Below are 19,786 nucleotides of genomic sequence, written 5' to 3' on the forward strand. Positions count from 1 at the left end.
TTTTTTTTTTTTTTTTTTTGTCGTCAAACTTTTTATTTTTATTACTTTTCGTATAGTAAAGAATAGTTTTATCTACATATTGGAGAAATTAAGAAGAAGTGTAGAGAAACTCCTACGAGAGAGACTGGTTCATCCCCAAAGTGGAAACTGGAAAGATTTACGGAAATGGGAAGTCATCATCCTTGGTCAAAGATTTATCCGCACTGCCACTGTTGATTAATAATCAAAAAGAAAAAACACAGCATTAGTACAAAATTTATATAATATGGTATCGTCTATCGTTGTATTTTTAAATTTATATACAAATTAGTATAAAGTGGTATATGCCATTTTAGGCCAAAAGGTCTAGCTTCTTGGTCCCACGAATTCTTCCTCTTAATACAATACTACTAAAATACTCTTTAGACTAATCAAATAAATATTAAAACTTTGGCAACTACCAACTGAAAAGATAAACAGTATTCAGATACTCCATATACAATGCATTAAACTTTTTAACGATGCTTGAAAATTTATCAGAATTAGCCATTCCAAATAGTCATTAACACTATGGTTTTAATATACAATCCTAATTTTTATATTATAAAATTATAGAACTTCACTTGTATATTTTGTTGTGTGTGTTAAATATTAACGCTTATTTCAAGTTTAAACCATGTAATTAAAAAAGTTCTTGACCAAAAACTCATAATTAATAAAATAGTGTAACTAATTAATAAAATGAGGAAATCGGAAAACGTACCACTTGTCGCCGGAATCTTGAATTCCATAGAAAGATCTTTCCGCATCAGTAAAGCCAAAATCAAAGTATCTCAGGGGATCGTCGTTAGGAGGAACACCACCGGACGCTTCAAGACCAGCAACAAAATCAAAGTCATCCAGAGGACCGGGACTCGAACCGAGATTGTTCGGATTGGGAATACTCTGTTGGACGTCGTTAGGAGGAGCAACACCGGACGCTTCAAGACCAGCAACAAAATCAAAGTCATCCGCAGGACCGGGTCTCGTACCGAGATTAATGTTCAGATTGGGAATACTCTGTTGGACGTCGTTGTTGTTAGCAGTAGCACTCGTCTCAGGCTCAATCACACACTCCTCCTCGTATGCGATATTACGACATTGCCCTCCGCCGGACAAGAAATCGATCCTGCCATCATCGTCGCTGACGGGAATTACTCTCGCGAAGGCGTCGTTGTTTGCCAAGAGGGTTGGAAAAGGATTTATCAGTTCCGACTCGACGGCGGTGCTGGGAGTAAAGAAGTTGAAGGCAGCGGGATCAAAGAAGTTGGCGGTTGGGGGATAAAAGAAGTTGATGGCGGTGGGATTGGCGGCGGCTGGATTGGATACGGCAGCGGCGGCTGGATTGGATGCGGCGGCGGCGATTTGAGTACGGGTACGACCAAGTTCAGCGGTGACGAGTGCGATTTGATTTTGGAGCAGGCGAATGAGTTGGGAGCAGCCCTGGCCGGGGAAACGAGACCACAGGTTGGCTCCGTATATAATCGATTTGATTCCATCTACTCGTAGCTCCGGAGTCATTCGTCCGAGCATAAATTTGAGATTTCTGAGGCTGTATAGACGGTGAATGTTTCTGAAATCTTGATGCCGATCCCCCGGAAAAAACAGACGAAAGATACAGTCCGCTGGGCAACGATGGCGTTGGTACCTGCAAGCGGCGCATGGTTCGCTCTTATCGACTTGTTTTACGCCGGAAGAGCCTTGCGATGTCATCAAGATGATGACTGATGTGGTTATCAAGAAGCAAACGAGTTTGTTAGGCGTCATCGGAGTTTTTTTTTTTTTCTTTTCTTTCTTTCTGTTTGTTTGATGAGTGTGCGAAAAAGAAAGAAAGATTGAAACAGAGTACCTATTTATAAAGAACAGAGCGAAGCACGAAGCAGAGAGATCATTTGAAGCGGGGATTTATTATTACTATATTATATTATGAATTGTTTTTTTTTTTTTAATAAAAATATTTATACGACTACATAAGTAGAATTTTCTAAAATTATCAACATTTTTAACATATCAATGTTTCACTAAAAATAATATACATTAAGCATTGGGTTGTGAACTGTGAAAATATTAGTTACGAGTTGGAACATTTATATATATATCAGATATATATGATACAATGCCGGTCCGATATTATTGGGTGCCCTACGCATAACCCGGTTTAGAGGCTTTAGGACAATTTTTTTTACCCTATATATAAAGAAAATAAAAATTATGGACCTTTTTTTAATAGATTTACACTAAAAAATAAATTTTTTTGACCCAAATTCATACTAAAATCTAATTTTTGGAGCAAAAAATCTATTTATTTTCAATAAAATTGAACATTTTTCAATAGACTTACTTAGATAAACCTTTTAAAAAAGGCCTTAATTCTTAAAGAAAAAAGAAAAAAAAAATTGGGACCTGAAGCCTTGGCTTGGGTAGCTTCCCCTCTGGGGCGGCCATGTTTTATATGGTGCGAGTTTATTATAAAGTTTAAGGAATATTAAAATAGTTAGGGCCATATATAGATACTTGAAGGTTGTTGATTTTTTTTTTAATTGTTTGTCAACATATCAAATTTTTTTAGTTGGTCAGAAAATATGAACTCTGTATGCAAGTTTTTGTTAAGTGGAAAACTTCATGCAAGCTATTGGGATGGTTAATAAAAGTTGAGTTGGTAAACAGAGACGAGTTGAGAGAAGATTACCCAAAATTATATTCCCTCCGTTTCAAAATATAGAATGTTTTAGTGAAAACACGCATATTAAGAAATAATTACTTTTAAAAAGTTTAATCAATCATAAACAAGTCTGCATAATATAAAATACAAATTTAATCTAAAAGTTGCATATAAAGTTGGAAACATCATATATTATGAAACAAAAATACTTTTCTAAACATCTTATATTATGAAACGGAGGGAGTACTACTTTAGATAATCTCTTAAATCAAATTGATATCACAAATTAAATAAAAACTTATCCTTTTGAATCCCTAAAAGATCCTATTTACTTTTATTAATTAACTTCTAGGTACATTTATATTCATTTGCCAATAATTTAGAGATTTTACACTTTTGTAATTAAATTTTTAATTAATAAATAATTAGTGGACGAACCATGTGTCAACACAATTCTATAACTTAGCTTCGGCCAACGGACAAAAGTCTTTAGCTTATCAACTCTCATTTTTTGCTACTATAAAACATTTGTTCTTCTTTTTTTAAAAGTCCCACATTTGCTCTTTCTATCATTTGATTGGACTAAAAATATAGTACCCCAATCAAATGATAGAGTACACATGGACCATTTGGATTACCTGAAAAATATAAACGCGTTTTATTGACCTACTCATTATAGACATACAATTACTAGAACTTCATAAAACGAACAGTGTGGATAGTAAATACTTTTCAAGTAGTCTTGTGTGGGTCGGTGACTAATTAAATTATTCATAACCCCGATAAGCCAAAAAAATCAATTAATATTAATAAAGCTTAATCACATTAGTAATTTTCCCTTTTTTAATTCGATTCAAAGCAAACGCTCCTGACGCCTGAATCTTCTCTCTCTGTCCTCGTGCCCATTACCGCACTATCGGTAAGCTCTCTCCGCTTGTGATCATCGTTTCCCCAAGTAACGTCTCTCCTCGACTTTTTCTCTCCTGTGCGAGATCTCGCATTGCTCTCTCATGTTATGCTCTACCTGTTTCTCTTCTCATCTCTCTCTCTGATCCTATCTTAGTCGCGGCCATGATTCCTAGATTGCTCGAAACCCAAGCGATTTAGTCTCTGTTTCTTACTTTTTTCCCTTTGATAGATTTGAAACGAAATTTTCGCCGCGTTTTTGTGAAGAACGAGACAACGTCGGTGTGTGAAATCGAGGTGCCGTACGTATCGGGAAGGTAGCGAGAATGGGGGTGGAAGAAGGAGCTGGTGGTGTTGATAAGAAGATAACGATTGGAGTCTGCGTCATGGAAAAGAAGGTGAAATGCGGCCCCGAGGTTTTGTTTCCTTTCGTTGTGCTTTGTATTTCGCGTTTTTTATGTTGCGCCGACGAACAGAGAGATTGCGAATGATTTTGATTGAATCTGTTACTCCGGTGAGGTTGTTTTTTGATTTTATTTCACTCTGTTGTCTCGCTTATAGAGATTTTCACGTGTGGATTTGTAGGTTTTCTCAGCTCCCATGGAACAAATTATGGACAGGATACATTCGTTTGGCGAATTTGAGGTGTAGTTTTCACTTTCTGGATTTATTTTTCTCGTGATTTGATTTGGTGAGTTGGACCTGTAGTAGTTTGTTCTCCCACTTGGAGAATATATGCCTTTGATTAGACTTGCCTCTAATTTGATTACAAGATGGTTTTTTTCTGGCTAATCTTTCCCAAGTTGTTGTCTCTGTGGAATCTATGGTCAATTCTTAATTATTTGTCATCTCATGGACCTTTTCTTACCACTTTATGACTAGATCATACATTTTGGGGATAAGGTTATTCTTGAAGACCCAGTAGAAAGGTAAGTTTCTGAATAGCGATTTCATTTTTTGGTTTTTGCTTGTGGTTTCATCGTATTTAAATCACGTGATGCATGGATTTGTAACATTTTTTTTTTCTCGATTAGTTTATTAGGAGAAAGTGTAGTTAATGATTATCAAAGTACACGTTATATATTCTTGGACCACAAAAAATTCACCAGGGACTTTACTTATTTCAGTTGGCCTATTTGTGATTGTTTGATTGCTTTCCATTCCTCTGGATATCCTCTTGAGAAAGTTCAAGCATATTCTTCTTTAAGAAAGTGAGTTCTACCTTTTTTTTTAAACTTTTGTTGATAGTTCAGTAAATAAATTGAGTTTGACTTTTGAGTTAGCCTTTTCAAACTTCTATATATGATCCAGGCCCTTTTTAGTGAATGAACTGGATCCGCAATATCTTCTTCATGACCGCCGAAAAGTGTATGAGGTATGCATTTTAGTCTGCACGAGAGTTCATTTCTAATCACCATGTCATTTATCTTTTCATGTCTCCTACTCATACAGAATTCCGTGGTTCATTATAAAGAAGAGCTACATACTTTCTCCTTAATTAATAATGTTTTTTANATTCGTTTGGCGAATTTGAGGTGTAGTTTTCACTTTCTGGATTTATTTTTCTCGTGATTTGATTTGGTGAGTTGGACCTGTAGTAGTTTGTTCTCCCACTTGGAGAATATATGCCTTTGATTAGACTTGCCTCTAATTTGATTACAAGATGGTTTTTTTCTGGCTAATCTTTCCCAAGTTGTTGTCTCTGTGGAATCTATGGTCAATTCTTAATTATTTGTCATCTCATGGACCTTTTCTTACCACTTTATGACTAGATCATACATTTTGGGGATAAGGTTATTCTTGAAGACCCAGTAGAAAGGTAAGTTTCTGAATAGCGATTTCATTTTTTGGTTTTTGCTTGTGGTTTCATCGTATTTAAATCACGTGATGCATGGATTTGTAACATTTTTTTTTTCTCGATTAGTTTATTAGGAGAAAGTGTAGTTAATGATTATCAAAGTACACGTTATATATTCTTGGACCACAAAAAATTCACCAGGGACTTTACTTATTTCAGTTGGCCGATTTGTGATTGTTTGATTGCTTTCCATTCTTCTGGATATCCTCTTGAGAAAGTTCAAGCATATTCTTCTTTAAGAAAGTGAGTTCTACCTTTTTTTTTTACTTTTGTTGATAGTTCAGTAAATAAATTGAGTCTGACTTTTGAGGTTGCCTTTTCAAATTTCTATATATGATCCAGGCCCTTTTTAGTTAATGAACTGGATCCGCAATATCTTCTTCATGACCGCCGAAAAGTGTATGAGGTATGCATTTTTGTCTGCATGAGAGTTCATTTCTAATCGCCATGTCATTTATCTTTTCATGTCTCATACTCATACAGAATTCCGTGGTTCATTATAAAAGAAGAGCTACATACTTTCTCCTTAATTAATAATGTTTTTTATTTTTGTGCATCTATAGCATCTTGAGATGTATGGTATCCCAGTTCCTAGATATGCCTGTGTCAATAGAAATGTACCAGACGAAGACCTTGATTATTTTGTCGAGGAAGAAGATTTTGTTGAGGTTAATGGTGAACGATTTTGGAAGCCATTTGTGGAAAAGCCCGTCAATGGTGAGCTTCTCTTTTCGAATCTTTGATCTCTCTTTCTTTGTTGTTTTGGCGTGATACGTTCTTAAACTACTCATGGACTAAAAATATAAGCTTGGCTGAGTGCTATTTACTAAAATGTTCATACTTTTAGAGTATTAGGTAAAATCTTTTTTCTTTTTTTTCTAGATTGTAGTGTAGTCTTCTCTCTGCATATGCGGTATGTAAATAGTATGATGAGTTTTAATTGGCTGAGGTGCTTGTTACACATTCAAGAAATGTAGTCTTCTAATTTTTCTTTGCTAGTTTTGGGCTATCAGCCTTTATTGATCCCAGTAGTTTTTCGGATTTTCTTTTTCTTGGCTTGTAATAATTGACATTCTTTATGGTTGTAAAGGTGATGACCATAGTATAATGATATACTACCCTAGCTCCGCAGGTGGAGGCATGAAAGAATTGTTTCGTAAGGTACTGCTTCGTTCTGCAGAAATTGACTTCCCTTAGATTGAAATTGGTCTAATATAATTGTAAAAAACCGTGGCAGATTACTGTAGTTGGCTCTTTCTCTACTCAATATCTTTCTGTAGAACTTGGCTATTCTAGGATTGAGCTGTTTAGTTAAATAATTTTGTAATGATATGTGGCACATTCCTGTTGTTAGCAATATAATATCTAATATCTTTCTGACCCAAGTTTTTGTTTTAGGTTGGAAATCGATCAAGTGAATTTCATCCTGATGTCAGAAGAGTAAGAAGGGAAGGTTCTTATATATATGAGGAGTTTATGCCTACTGGGGGAACTGATGTCAAGGTTGTGATTCTGTTGCAATCTAGATAAGCTAACCTTTTTCAAATCTATGGCCAGGCTAATGAACCTATCTTTAAACATTGCAATGTGTCTTATGCTCCTGTTGGTATCCAGGTCTCTTAAATTTAGAAAGTTGCTGTGTTTATGCCCCTATACTGTTCTGTTGACCTGTTTGTTTGTTTAATTGATATATTCCATTGCCAGCTGAAATAATATCTTTTGCTTATTTTTCTTTTCTTTTTCTGGCTAACATTTTGGTTCAAGCGTGGGAGTTTTCGACTGACAGTCTACCCTGAAATACAGGTCTATACTGTGGGTCCCGAATATGCACATGCTGAAGCAAGAAAGTCACCGGTTGTTGATGGTGTAGTAATGAGAAATCCAGATGGGAAGGAAGTAAGTCTTTCGATCATTACCAAATCATTCCACATACGAAATTTTACATGGCTCCTCTTTCTTGAACAATGGACCAATGGTTAACAGCGTACCAAAGGCTGTTGATTATATAGAAGAATCGTAGCCTATCTTTTGTGAAGGTATAGAATGGTGATTTTCAAACTTTGACGAGGAATTGTTTTTGTATTGAACAGGTGAGATATCCAGTTTTGCTTACACCTGCTGAGAAGCAAATGGCGAGAGAAGTTTGCATTGCATTTAGGCAAGCGGTATGTGGTGATTCCAGTTATTTGGCTACCATTGTGTCTTGCAGAGTTTTATTGTCTCATAATTTTATCTGCACAACAGTAACAAGGAGATGTGCCTGAGTCTCTCTCATAATGCATAGATTGAAGACCATTGAGCTAAATTGTATGTTACCATTGAAAATGGTTTTAAATGCACTCTTTCATAGGCTCTTCCACAATAGAATCAGTGTTAACGACTTAACGTCTTTCTCCGATGTAATTAATTAGAAGGAATGTTTACTTAGAGTGCTTGTAGATACTCTAACTAATCTCTCTATTGCTTATGCTTTGCTTCAGACCAAATGTTTGGCATCACGATATAATATATTCTCTTATAGAAAGACAAGCATACACATATATTATTGCCTGGCAAAGTTAAAGATATTCTTGTCGAATGCATTAACAGAGTTTTTTCATGTCTGCAGGTTTGCGGTTTTGATCTACTACGATCTGAGGGAAGTTCATATGTTTGTGACGTAAATGGATGGAGTTTTGTGAAGAACTCCTATAAGTAAGACACTAATCTGGAGTTCTATTTCCCTTCTGCCTTCTAAAAACATACATTTTGGCTATAAGCTAGCAGAGGCAGAGCTCATTGCTCATTATTTGATATAAACACTGTGTCATCGTTATATCCACTTTTTGGAACTCTCAGTTTGTATTCAATTGGATTTTTAATCAGAAATGTCATCAGATCTCTTTCACTGTAAGGTATTACGACGATGCTGCTTGTGTGCTACGGAAAATGTTTTTGGATGCAAAAGCTCCTCATCTTTCTTCAACAATTCCTCCCATTCTACCATGGAAAATCAACGAACCTGTCCAACCTAACGAAGGTCTAACTCGCCAAGGAAGTGGCATCATTGGAACTTTTGGGCAGTCAGAGGAGCTACGCTGTGTCATTGCTGTTGTTCGGCAGTATGTTTTAGCATATGAATACCTATCCTCTCTTACCTCTCTGTTCACCTAGGCCCTGAGTTGTGTTTTACTTCTCTTGACAGCGGTGATAGAACCCCCAAGCAGAAAGTGAAACTAAAAGTTACAGAAGAGAAACTGTTAAACCTGATGTTGAAGTACAATGGAGGAAAACCAAGAACTGAGGTGAGAGGCTCGGGGTTTTACACTTTCAACTTCGTCCTGCCTATACTAATTTTCTTATGCTGTGTAATCTTTTTGCAGACAAAACTTAAAACTGCCATCCAATTGCAAGATCTATTGGATGCCACGAGAATGTTAATTCCTCGTACAAGGTAGACCCCTGATAATGATCTTATGTTATGATTGCAGTCCTAAGCCTTTCCTTGCCTGAGTGGTACTATGGGATACAAATTTCTTTACTGATTAAGAGAACCACTGGATTCAAGGTTTTCGTGGATGAGTTGAAAGAAATTTAACTTGAATGAATGAGCTAACTTCATCTTGATATTCAATAATATATTTTCCAGGGAGGTGTGTCCCTAAGTAATTCAACAAATTAGCAGTGACCTGATAGTGCCTTTCATATGTTTCTTTACTAGTTGTTATAAATTACTTTGCTGAAGAGGACTTTTGTTTATGATTCTCCCATTGAAGCTTTTCTGTATTGACTAATCTACTTCATTAACTAGTGATGTAATTCATGAGTACAATTTTAAATCTGGCAACTACGTTATTGTATTTGTGTTTGGTGTTTAGATCAGGTGAAAGTGATAGTGATGCAGAAGACCTTGAACATGCTGACAAGCTTCGGCAAGTAAAAGCCGTTCTTGAAGAGGTTGTGAGCCTTAATAATTTTATTTTCTGTTCTTTTCTCTGAGTTCTGCATCCTTTATGCAGTCTCATGTCGTTCTATTGTTTTTAGTCCTCGCAGTTAACTTGTACAGTAACAGCTACAGCTATATTTATCACTTTTGGAATGTTGAGAACTAAATTTTCCTTGCAAACTCAGTCTCATTATAAATGTGTAAAACGTGCAGGGTGGTCATTTCTCTGGCATATACAGGAAGGTTCAACTGAAGCCGTTGAAATGGGTAAACGTACCAAAAATTGATGGTGAAGGTGAGGAGGAACGCCCAGTGGAAGCTCTTATGGTTCTGAAGTATGGGGGTGTTCTAACTCATGCTGGTAGAAAGCAGGTAATACTATTATTTGGCAGAAGAAGATTAGGTTAAATGCTGTGCAAGTTCAGTAGTGGTATTGGTAATGGAGGGGTAATTAATTAATGTTAAGGATATCTAACACCAGTGAAGGCGGTTGAAAAAAGTTTTCTCTGATTTCTTTGATGTTTGCTTGTTTTTTATCACAGGCCGAAGAACTTGGTAGATACTTTCGAAACAATATGTATCCAGGTGACGACACTTGATCAGCTTTGATTTGTCCAATCAGTTCGTATTATACCTTCCACGTCTCATACAATTTCTTGAAACAGTACATTGTAGTTGTGTCGATCAATATATATTTGTTTTTGAGTGGTTTATGAAAAAAGGGGGATATGCTTTCAGGTGAAGGTACTGGTTTGCTCCGTCTCCATAGTACATACCGTCATGACCTTAAAATTTACAGCTCTGACGAGGGGCGTGTTCAGGTACAACTTTATGCCGATTTAGTAGTGGCGTTGACTACAGAGCATTCAGATATTCACTATATCTTCTGTATATTCCTTATCCTGAGATATGATAGAGTTCCCCAGATCAAAATATGAATGTAATTGCACTGTTTGCAGATGTCTGCAGCTGCTTTTGCTAAAGGCCTGCTTGATCTAGAAGGACAGCTTACCCCAATCTTGGTTTGCCATTTTCTTTTACCACGCTAGATAGTACTTGGCAATGTCACAATCAATAAATGTCTTATCTTCTTTCTCTAGGTTTCTCTGGTTAGTAAGGACTCTTCCATGTTGGATGGCCTTGATAATGCGAGCAGTGAAATGGAAGCAGCCAAGGTTTTTCCCTCTCTTTGTGATATCTTGAATGTGGCTTCAGCAGACATGATACGAAGGAAAGGATATTTTGATACTAGTTAGAAGCATCAACCAATAATCATCAGTGACATATATGAACTTCTAGATTGGATATGTTTTTTAGACACCAAAATTTTTCTTTCCAAAGGGGATAAATAGAGGCCTTTCCAATCCACTTGCTCATCTGATGTTTGAAATTATTGTTTTTTTTTATGCATGCTTCGATGGGTGAATTTCATTTGCGAAAACTCGAGTGAATTATATTCTCATATATACATTAACAATCATGTGTAATTGTTACAGTTTTGAATTGTTTTCCCAACTTGCCTGCAGGCTCAACTGAATGAAATCATAACCGCTGGCTCAAAGATGGTACATGATTATGTCTCTTCTGAATTACCTTGGATGACTGATGGGGCTGGACTTCCTCCTCACGCTGATGAGCACCTACCTGAATTGGTATGCACATGTTTTCCCGACCTTAGCCTTAGTCTATTAGTATCTTGGAAACCGAATAGTGGGCTTTCTATGTGTTTTCTGAATTGCATTTATGTTACAAGCCATTATCAGTATCGTTTACATTTTTCTAGCTGCATTTTTGTTCCATTTTTTACTAGTAGTATTTGCTAAAATGAAATGTCGAGCGTTTCACTACTTAGCGAAAGAAAAAAGTATTAATGGAGAGCAAAAATTAAAGGTTACTTATCTGTTTACTTTTTACATATATAGGTGAAATTAGCTAAAAGGGTGACTGAACAAGTGAGGCTACTTGCAAAAGATGAACATGAGAATCTCACTGAACCTAGCGCTTATGATGTAGTCCCTCCATATGACCAAGCGAAGGCCCTTGGCAAGTCAAACATTGACGTTGGTCGGATTGCTGCTGGATTACCTTGTGGTAGTGAAGGGTTCCTTTTGATGTTTGCTCGGTGGAGAAAACTCGAAAGGGATCTCTACAACGAAAGAAGAGAGTAAGTGTATGGCCATATGCATTTTTATTCTCTGTATGAATTCATGAGTGTCACTGATCGTTGGAGTTAAATGCAGCCGGTTTGACATCACACAGATTCCTGATGTTTATGATTCATGCAAGTAAGCTACGTGTTTCATTCTATTATATTGATATTTTAGTGTCTATCTAGATTGATCCCAGCTTTAATTGCTCCATTCTGAATATTGTACAATTTGTTGTCAAACACCAGGTATGACCTGTTACATAATTCTCATCTCGATCTACAAGGACTGTACGAACTCTTCAAAGTTGCGCAGGTACAAGCTGAATAAAAGGCTGTAGTTTCTCGGAGAAACTTTCTCATCCAGTTGTCTTTCTCAGACAGTTTTAAGTCACTACTACTAGCCAATGCGTCTTAGATTTCCAGATTCAATATGTGCCTTTTCTATTGTACATCTCTGTTTTGCATTTCGATCTTGGACTGTTTTGATTAGGGCCATTTATGTGTTATGTGGTTGCAGTTACTTGCAGATGGTGTAATCCCAAATGAGTATGGGATCAATCCTCAGCAAAAACTGAAAATCGGTTCAAAGGTGTGGGTTCCTCAATTTGGTTTACTAACTTTTACAATAACATAAGAATATTTCTTTTCCTCTTTGAAATTTCCTGAGGGTCCATGGTTTTCTCAGATGAACTCACAGCTTACCATATGTGTATATGTTTTTTTTTTGGTATTCTAATAAAGATTGCACGGCGCCTGCTGGGTAAAATCCTCATTGACTTGAGGAATACTCGAGAAGAGGCCATGAGTGTTGCTGAATTGAAGAACAGCCAAGAACAAGTGTCTGTGTCACTGTATTCGTCGAGAAAAGAGGATAGATATAGTCAACCAAAACTTTTCATTAAAAGCGATGAGTTGAGGCGGCCTAGCACTGGAGAGAATAAAGATGATGATGAGGATAAAGAAACCAAGTACCGACTAGATCCAAAGTAACAAAAAACTCTCTTCTACATTATAATTGGCATCATATGATCATCTATCTTAAGTTTATCGCTTAACTGTGTTCCTTTTTAGGTATGCAAATGTCATGACACCTGAACGTCATGTGAGGACACGCCTTTACTTCACTTCTGTGAGTTCCTTCTTCCATTTTTTGTCTCTTTCTTATCCCCCTGCTACATGCAACCATCCGGCTGGACAAAATATGGAAAATTATTTTGACATTTTCCATGCGACTCTTGGAATTCTTTAGAGTTAGACTCTGATTTATGACCTGATGACCTTCTGCCATGTAACTATTGACAGGAATCACATATTCATTCTCTGGTGAACGTGCTACGGTATTGTAACCTCGACGAATCTCTTCAAGGAGAAGAAAGTCTGGTCTGCCAAAGCGCATTGGAACGTCTATGTAAAACCAAAGAACTTGATTACATGAGCTATGTTGTCCTAAGGCTGTTCGAGAACACTGAGGTTTACAATTCACCTGCCTCTTCTCTCTCATTCTTCCTTTCAAGTTGTTATATTTACTCGTGCCTGAATCCAGACACTGAAACTCAAAACTTGTTGCCTGCAGATATCTCTAGAAGACCCAAAACGATTCAGAATCGAGCTAACATTTAGCCGTGGCGCAGATTTGTCTCCCTTAGAGGTAAAGAGCAAAGACTAGACCCTTTTGTTTATGGTTTGGGCATGAGTTCCGATTACTAAAAACAAGTGCCTTATTGTTTATGTTTTGTTACTTTTAATTACATCAGAAGAAGGACGAGGAAGCAGAATCGTTGCTGAGGGAACACACACTTCCGATAATGGGACCAGAGAGGCTTCAAGAGGTTGGTTCGTGTTTGACACTGGAGACAATGGAGAAGATGATACGTCCATTTGCAATGCCGGCCGAGGATTTCCCTCCGCCGTCAATTCCGGCAGGTTTCTCGGGTTACTTCTCGAAAAGCGCCGCCGTGCTCGAACGTCTTGTTAAACTTTGGCCCTTCCACAAAAGCTAAAACGCCAACAAAGTGGGTGACTAACAACAAATGAATGATGATATTCCCAATCCATTGTTTTGGAAGAAAATTTTGACTTTTAGTTGTTTCTAATTCTAACACTGAGTAAACTAAAATGTTCATTCATTCTTTTCTTTTTCTTGGTAGAATCGTCACAGAAACTTGTTTTAAAAACAAACAATCGTTGATTCTGTTTAGCCATAATTGAAAATACCAAAGCTTTGATTAGTCGGTACTTTGATTTAAAAAATTGGGGGAGTCACGTAACCCGAAAAAGAAAGAAAGAAATAAAAAAGAAAAGGAATTTGATTCGTACCTTTTTTTTTTTTTTTTAATTTTCCCAAAGGGAATAATAATAAACAAAAAGTGTTAATAATTGGTTCCTCCAACCAGACAAAAATAAAACACTCTCAACACAAATCCTGGAGAGGTTTCTGTAAACCAAGAACACAGCTTCTTATTACTACTAATTATGAAATAATCAATTAATGAGAAAGAAAAAAACCGGTGATTAAATTTGTTAAAAAGGTACGAAAATATATAAATAGTTACTGTTGAAGCACATGTTAGAGACAAAACCAAAAAAAAAAAAATCTTACTTTTTTCGTTGCTATACATACGGTTCTCTCTTCTCTCTCTCTCCAAAGTCTCTATAGTAGTCTTCTGCTTTCTGCCAATCTGCACATCTTCTCTCTCTCCTTCAGCAGACATCAATTCCCCTTTTTTTGACTAAAATTCCGCGACTTGGGGTTTTGATCCATTCCCCAGTGAAATCATCATCTCTCTCACCTTCACTGCTTTTTTCTTCTTCTCCACAAACAAAACAAAAAAAAATCACTCCTTTTTTTTTTTTTTTCTCTCTATCTCGTATTCGTCTGGATTTTTTTTAATTTGGGGGAAAAGAAAAGAAAAAACTATGGTGGTGCTGATCAAATAAATCAAAAATCTTTCTGGTGTGTTGTTGTTGGTTTTGCGAGCGAGATGGGTAAAGAGGAAACTGGTGCTGTCAAAGAAGCTAAAGGGAATTCAAAATCGGATAAATCTAAAGAGAGTGAGAATCAAAGGAAGAATAAGAAGAAGAAGCAGAACAATGATGGTGTTGATAACTGTAGATATCATCACGAAGAAGAAGAAGAAGGAGAAGAAGCTAGTGGTTGTTGGGTCAAGTTTAGGTTTATGATTGGTTGTGTTCCTTCTTCAAAATCAGACCTTGATGCTTCTTCTTCCTCTATCTGTGGCACTACCAGCACTGGTAAAATTATAAAAGATCTCTGCTTTTTTTTTTTTAAATCCATTTTTGGTTCGAGAGAGACAAAAAGCTTTATGCTTTGAATGAAGAAATGAATAATCTTGTTGTGAGTTTTGTTTATATAATTGTCTTCTTTCCATCTAGGGTTTTATATTTGTGTCTTCCATGTGCTTTACCCTTTTTGTAAGCTTACATGTGAGTTTAAGATTAGATGTTTTGAACTGAGCTTAAGCTTGATTGGTTGTATCTCTGCTTTCTCAATGAATCTTTGAGTTTTGTGGCTTTGTCTTTCGTTTTTTAGTTACAACAATTGAAAGCAAGTCGGCAAATGAGAAATCAAATGATCAACCAGTTGCTCCACCACTCTCTTCCACAACAACTAGCAATGCTGAAAGCTCTTCATCAACTCCGGTCATCAGCGAAGAACTTAACATTTCTTCTCACCTCAGGAAATTTACTTTCAATGATCTTAAGCTTTCCACTAGAAACTTCAGACCCGAAAGTCTTCTTGGAGAAGGTGGTTTTGGTTGCGTTTTTAAAGGATGGATTGAAGAAAACGGTACTGCTCCTGTTAAACCTGGTACTGGCCTTACAGTTGCTGTCAAAACCTTAAATCCTGATGGACTTCAAGGTCACAAAGAATGGCTTGTAAGAACCCCCCCTTCCCCCTTTTTTCTTCTGTTTCTTTCTCTTTTTATCACTTTTATCCCTTTTTAATGTATTCCTGCTTTGTTGCAATTCCAGGCTGAGATTAATTTCCTTGGTAACCTTCTCCATCCAAATCTAGTTAAGCTTGTTGGTTATTGCATTGAAGATGATCAAAGGCTGCTTGTGTATGAGTTTATGCCTCGAGGAAGTTTGGAGAATCACCTTTTCAGAAGTATGTATATATATATACCCACAACCTTATAAATCAAACCATTTTTTAGTGTTGTCAGTGTTTAATCTGATACATGTGCTTTTCATGTTTAAAGGGTCTTTGCCTCTTCCTTGGTCTATCCGGATGAAGATTGCATTAGGTGCTGCAAAAGGTCTCAGTTTCCTCCATGAAGAAGCTTTAAAGCCTGTTATATATCGAGATTTCAAAACATCAAACATTTTACTAGATGCAGTATGTATCTTTATCCTCACTATCAACATCTTAAATTTGCTTTGCTTCTAACAATTTTAATCATATGATTTCCCTTTTTCAGGACTACAATGCAAAACTATCAGATTTTGGACTGGCTAAAGATGCTCCTGATGAAGGCAAAACCCATGTTTCTACTCGAGTTATGGGGACATATGGCTACGCTGCTCCTGAGTATGTAATGACCGGTGAGTCCTCTTTGGTTTCATCCATTTTCTTTGGTTTGAAATATTAAATGTTTGCATCTTTGTTGATTTGCTTCCTATTAAACTCCTTAAGGTCACTTGACATCAAAGAGCGATGTTTATAGTTTTGGGGTGGTTCTGCTTGAAATGCTGACTGGACGACGGTCTATGGACAAAAACCGCCCAAACGGAGAGCACAACTTGGTTGAATGGGCAAGACCGCATCTCCTTGACAAAAGAAGGTTTTACCGGTTACTTGATCCGAGGCTTGAGGGCCATTTCTCAATTAAAGGTGCTCAAAAGGTGACTCAGCTTGCTGCACAATGTCTTAGCCGTGATCCCAAGATTAGGCCAAAGATGAGTGATGTTGTCGAAGCACTGAAACCACTTCCGCATCTCAAAGATATGGCAAGCGCTTCTTACTACTTTCAGACAATGCAAGCGGAACGTTTGAAAAATGGGTCAGGTCGATCTCAGGGAGGAAGCGGATTTGGATCAAGAAACGGGCAACAGCAACCCGTGTTTCGAACACTGTCTAGTCCTCATGGTCAACATGGTTCCTCGCCTTTTCGACATCAGATTCCTTCTCCAAAGCCTAAAGGAGCAACTACATAGCTCTTGCGTGGTAGTAGACAACAAACAAAGCTAAAGGGCTCAAGCTTTTATCGTTTTTAAGCGGCAAGGAGATATTTTTAACCGATGTTACGGTAACTCTGTAATCGATTAATGTAAAAAACGACGGAGAACGGTGAATCCAATTGGGTTTTCTATGGAAATCTGATTTTTGTCTTACCGAGCGATTCGACCTTCCATTGCTGAAAGCTTCTTGAATCAGTCTTGACATTACATCTTCTACCTCGTATCATAAAACCACTTTGCGTCTTGCTATGTTTAGCACATGTTAGCTTGGTAATGACAATTACAAACACACTTGCGATGAAATGAAATACCAAGAATATTATTTAATATATCCGAATAATTCAGTTTCACTTGGACCCATAGTGCATAAAACAAAGCATATAAAAGAAAAACAAAGTAATGGACTGAAACAAATCGGACAAAATCAAATCTCCTGCGACCACGAATCAACAACAATCTTATGAAACAATAAAAATCTGACCTACTAACTAGACAACAAAATGCTTAAATAATAAATTAGACCTGTCTAAGAATCTCTCAGAAAAATCCACTAAAGAACTCGGAATTGGAACAGAGTAGTATTTTTTAGCAAGACAGCAAAAAATAAAAAGAGAGGAACCAAGTAAAAAGGATTCTTAATGGTTCTTCATCTTCATGAGAAGATCCTTTCAATAGTATTTTTTTTCTTTTCTTATTTTCTACAAATCCAAAACACCGAAACGAACGAAAAAAAACAAATGAAAGATTGTTTAGCAAACCATAGAGAGATTTGTCCAAAGATTCAAAGACGAAAACGAGATAACTATTCTACCCCTTCAGGGATCATTTTGTTGGTTTCTCTACTCTCAAGGCTTAAGAGCAAGAGCAATCCCAACCTTAGCACTCTTCTCGATCGCCTTCGAGTCAACCTCCCCAGAAACGGTGAAGAACGACTTTGGACGCCACTCGTGTTGAATCAGTGCGTTAGCTATACCAGCATTGTTCACTCGTGCCTTCACAATGGTCAATGGGTCAATTGCGTGTTGACTTCCGACAGTGATGGCATTCTCTTTGGTCGTGAAGTTGTGGCTAACCTCAGCTCCGACCACAGTGTTGGTCAACGGGCTCACAATGTGGTAGTACGATGCGTTCAGTTTCTCACCTTTGTCATTCCTGCAAACAAAAATTTAAGAAAGAACTCTGTTTAAAACCAGCACAGGCATTGAAAGCTAAGAATCAGTGAATCCATCATCATCTCATAAGGTGGAGGCACTTACAGAGTGAGGGAAGCAATCAAATCGTCCTTGGTGAAGCTCAAACCAGCATTGAAATGTTTGAAGTTGCCAGAGTCAGTTTCGAATGAAACATCAGTACCAAGAGCCAAAACGTTGGTTCCAACCACACCAGAGAAATTGACAGTCGGGCTACCAGTCAATCCAATGCTGGTGGCGATACCAGCGTAATCGTGGAAATACTGCAGCTCGAGCTGTTTTAAAGAGAGAGAGAGAACACACACACAATGGTTATAATACATATTCCAACATATCAAAACTGTTAAAAAAAAAAACAAGACAAACAAGGTAGTTAAGCAATGATATACCTTGCCAGATTTCTGATCAGGTAACTTGGCGCTAAGAATCGCCTTAACTCCAGGGGTAGGCTCATCAACGGTAAAAGTGGTCAGAAGCTGCAAAATATCATACAAATCGTCAAGTAGCAATCAAAAAGCTAATAATAGCAAACAAGTTAATGGGATGGTAATTGTGATTAAGATAATGCTTACAGAAGAATCAGTGGAAACTTTGATGTCAGCAGTGAAGTTCTTGTTCTTCACTTGGGTAGCAACATCACCCAAAAACACGCTTCCCTTGTTTGTTCCAGTCGTAGTGATGGCCTACAACAAATCCACAACAGATAACACAAAAGAGAAAAGAGTCAAGTTAATGATGAAATTAGAAACCACATGAAACCAAATTACACAGAAACTTGTAAAATATCATGAGCTTCAATCACAATTGCTGCTAAAAGAACTAAAATCTGAAGAGACTTAAATCAGAAACTTATTCTGAGCAACACTAAACCCATATAGGGAAACAGAGTACAAAGAAAAATTTTCATGAATCAATAATAAAAGGAAACTTACAACACCGGTAGAAGAGTAAGTGGTGACACTGAATTTCTGGTCTCCTTGGTAGTCCTTGTACAGCAAATCTACACATAAATAATAATCATAACATTCAAACAAAAACTCATTACTCATCTCTACAAACAAACTACTGTACACGTTGATAGACATATTCTTCCAGATCCAAGGTTAAAAAAAAAATTTCAAAATACATTGAAACCCAGAGAACTACTACTCTTAATCATCCACACGAATNAAAAAAAAAAAAAAAAAAAAAAAAAAAAAAAAAAAATCACAAAATCTACGGCGGGAACGAACAACACAGAAATCATCAATCAGCTCAAAAACAGGAAGATTAAAGACGGCACCCCCACACACAAAAATTTCAACGACCTAAACACAACCGATAGAAACAGAAATAGAGCCCAAACGATTCACAAAAAAAAAAAAAAAAACTCAACCAAAACCTAGATCAGGAAATAGAACCTCAATGTTTTAAGAAATCTCACCAACAACACAGTCACATTCGCGTCAAAAAAAGAGATAACAGATGGATCGAAAGCGAGTAGTACCTCTGGCTTTTTTGCCGATTTCGGTGTAGAGTCCTGGACCTTTAACCATGATTGCTTCTTGGAGAAAACGAAATCAAAGAAGTTCTGAGAAGAGCTGAGAAGAAGAATTAGTGAACAAAAAAAAAAATGGTGATGTGTTGTTGTGATATATAAGGGGGAAGAAGAAGAAGAAGAAAACCCTAATTTATTATTTATTTTTTAATATTTTTTTTGCCCTGCTTATCAAGCAAAAATATCTCAACCGTTAGATCAAATATTACTTGAGTCGGTGTCTCCTCTTTTACAACCGTTGATTTCTTTATTCCCCACTGTCCAAGTCTTTTTATTTTTTACTTTTTATTTTTTCCTTTTAAACAATATTTATTTGGCTTTTTTCCATTTTGCTTTGCG

The 19,786-nt window shown here is 36.8% G+C and overlaps 3 protein-coding genes across 6 annotated transcripts; 2 read left to right on the forward strand and 1 right to left on the reverse strand.

Annotated features, from left to right (window-relative positions):
* On the forward strand, positions 3,519-13,648 carry LOC104705781 (inositol hexakisphosphate and diphosphoinositol-pentakisphosphate kinase 2-like). Of its 4 annotated transcripts, none has more exons than XM_010421853.2 (31): positions 3,519-3,599; positions 3,819-4,002; positions 4,172-4,231; positions 4,469-4,515; positions 4,714-4,797; positions 4,898-4,961; positions 6,008-6,161; positions 6,535-6,605; positions 6,843-6,947; positions 7,248-7,340; positions 7,535-7,609; positions 8,053-8,138; positions 8,339-8,545; positions 8,629-8,728; positions 8,807-8,877; positions 9,302-9,380; positions 9,583-9,741; positions 9,912-9,954; positions 10,108-10,190; positions 10,329-10,391; positions 10,470-10,544; positions 10,896-11,021; positions 11,292-11,533; positions 11,610-11,654; positions 11,765-11,831; positions 12,036-12,107; positions 12,260-12,504; positions 12,590-12,647; positions 12,821-12,988; positions 13,092-13,166; positions 13,273-13,648. In XM_010421853.2, the coding sequence occupies exons 2-31, from the start codon at positions 3,913-3,915 to the stop codon at positions 13,516-13,518; spliced, it is 3,153 nt and encodes a 1,050-aa protein (XP_010420155.1). In that variant the 5' UTR covers positions 3,519-3,599; positions 3,819-3,912; the 3' UTR covers positions 13,519-13,648. The 4 variants fall into 4 exon arrangements, with proteins under 4 accessions (XP_010420155.1, XP_010420158.1, XP_010420156.1 ...); XM_010421856.2 differs by having other exon boundaries at positions 3,819-3,984; XM_010421854.2 differs by having other exon boundaries at positions 3,520-3,635.
* Positions 14,382-16,873, forward strand: LOC109124431 (probable receptor-like protein kinase At5g15080). The gene is made up of 6 exons (XM_010421858.1): positions 14,382-14,770; positions 15,069-15,415; positions 15,512-15,647; positions 15,742-15,878; positions 15,961-16,084; positions 16,176-16,873. Exons 1-6 carry the CDS (start codon positions 14,500-14,502, stop codon positions 16,694-16,696), a joined length of 1,536 nt encoding a protein of 511 aa, XP_010420160.1. The 5' UTR covers positions 14,382-14,499; the 3' UTR covers positions 16,697-16,873.
* Positions 17,322-19,537, reverse strand: LOC104705783 (mitochondrial outer membrane protein porin 3). The gene is made up of 6 exons (XM_010421859.2): positions 19,397-19,537; positions 18,843-18,910; positions 18,483-18,593; positions 18,300-18,386; positions 17,977-18,185; positions 17,322-17,872 (listed from the first exon to the last, which is right to left on the reverse strand). Exons 1-6 carry the CDS (start codon positions 19,443-19,445, stop codon positions 17,566-17,568), a joined length of 831 nt encoding a protein of 276 aa, XP_010420161.1. The 5' UTR covers positions 19,446-19,537; the 3' UTR covers positions 17,322-17,565.

This window comes from Camelina sativa, chromosome 8 (genome assembly GCF_000633955.1).
Source record: "Camelina sativa cultivar DH55 chromosome 8, Cs, whole genome shotgun sequence".
Lineage (NCBI taxonomy): Eukaryota > Viridiplantae > Streptophyta > Magnoliopsida > Brassicales > Brassicaceae > Camelina > Camelina sativa.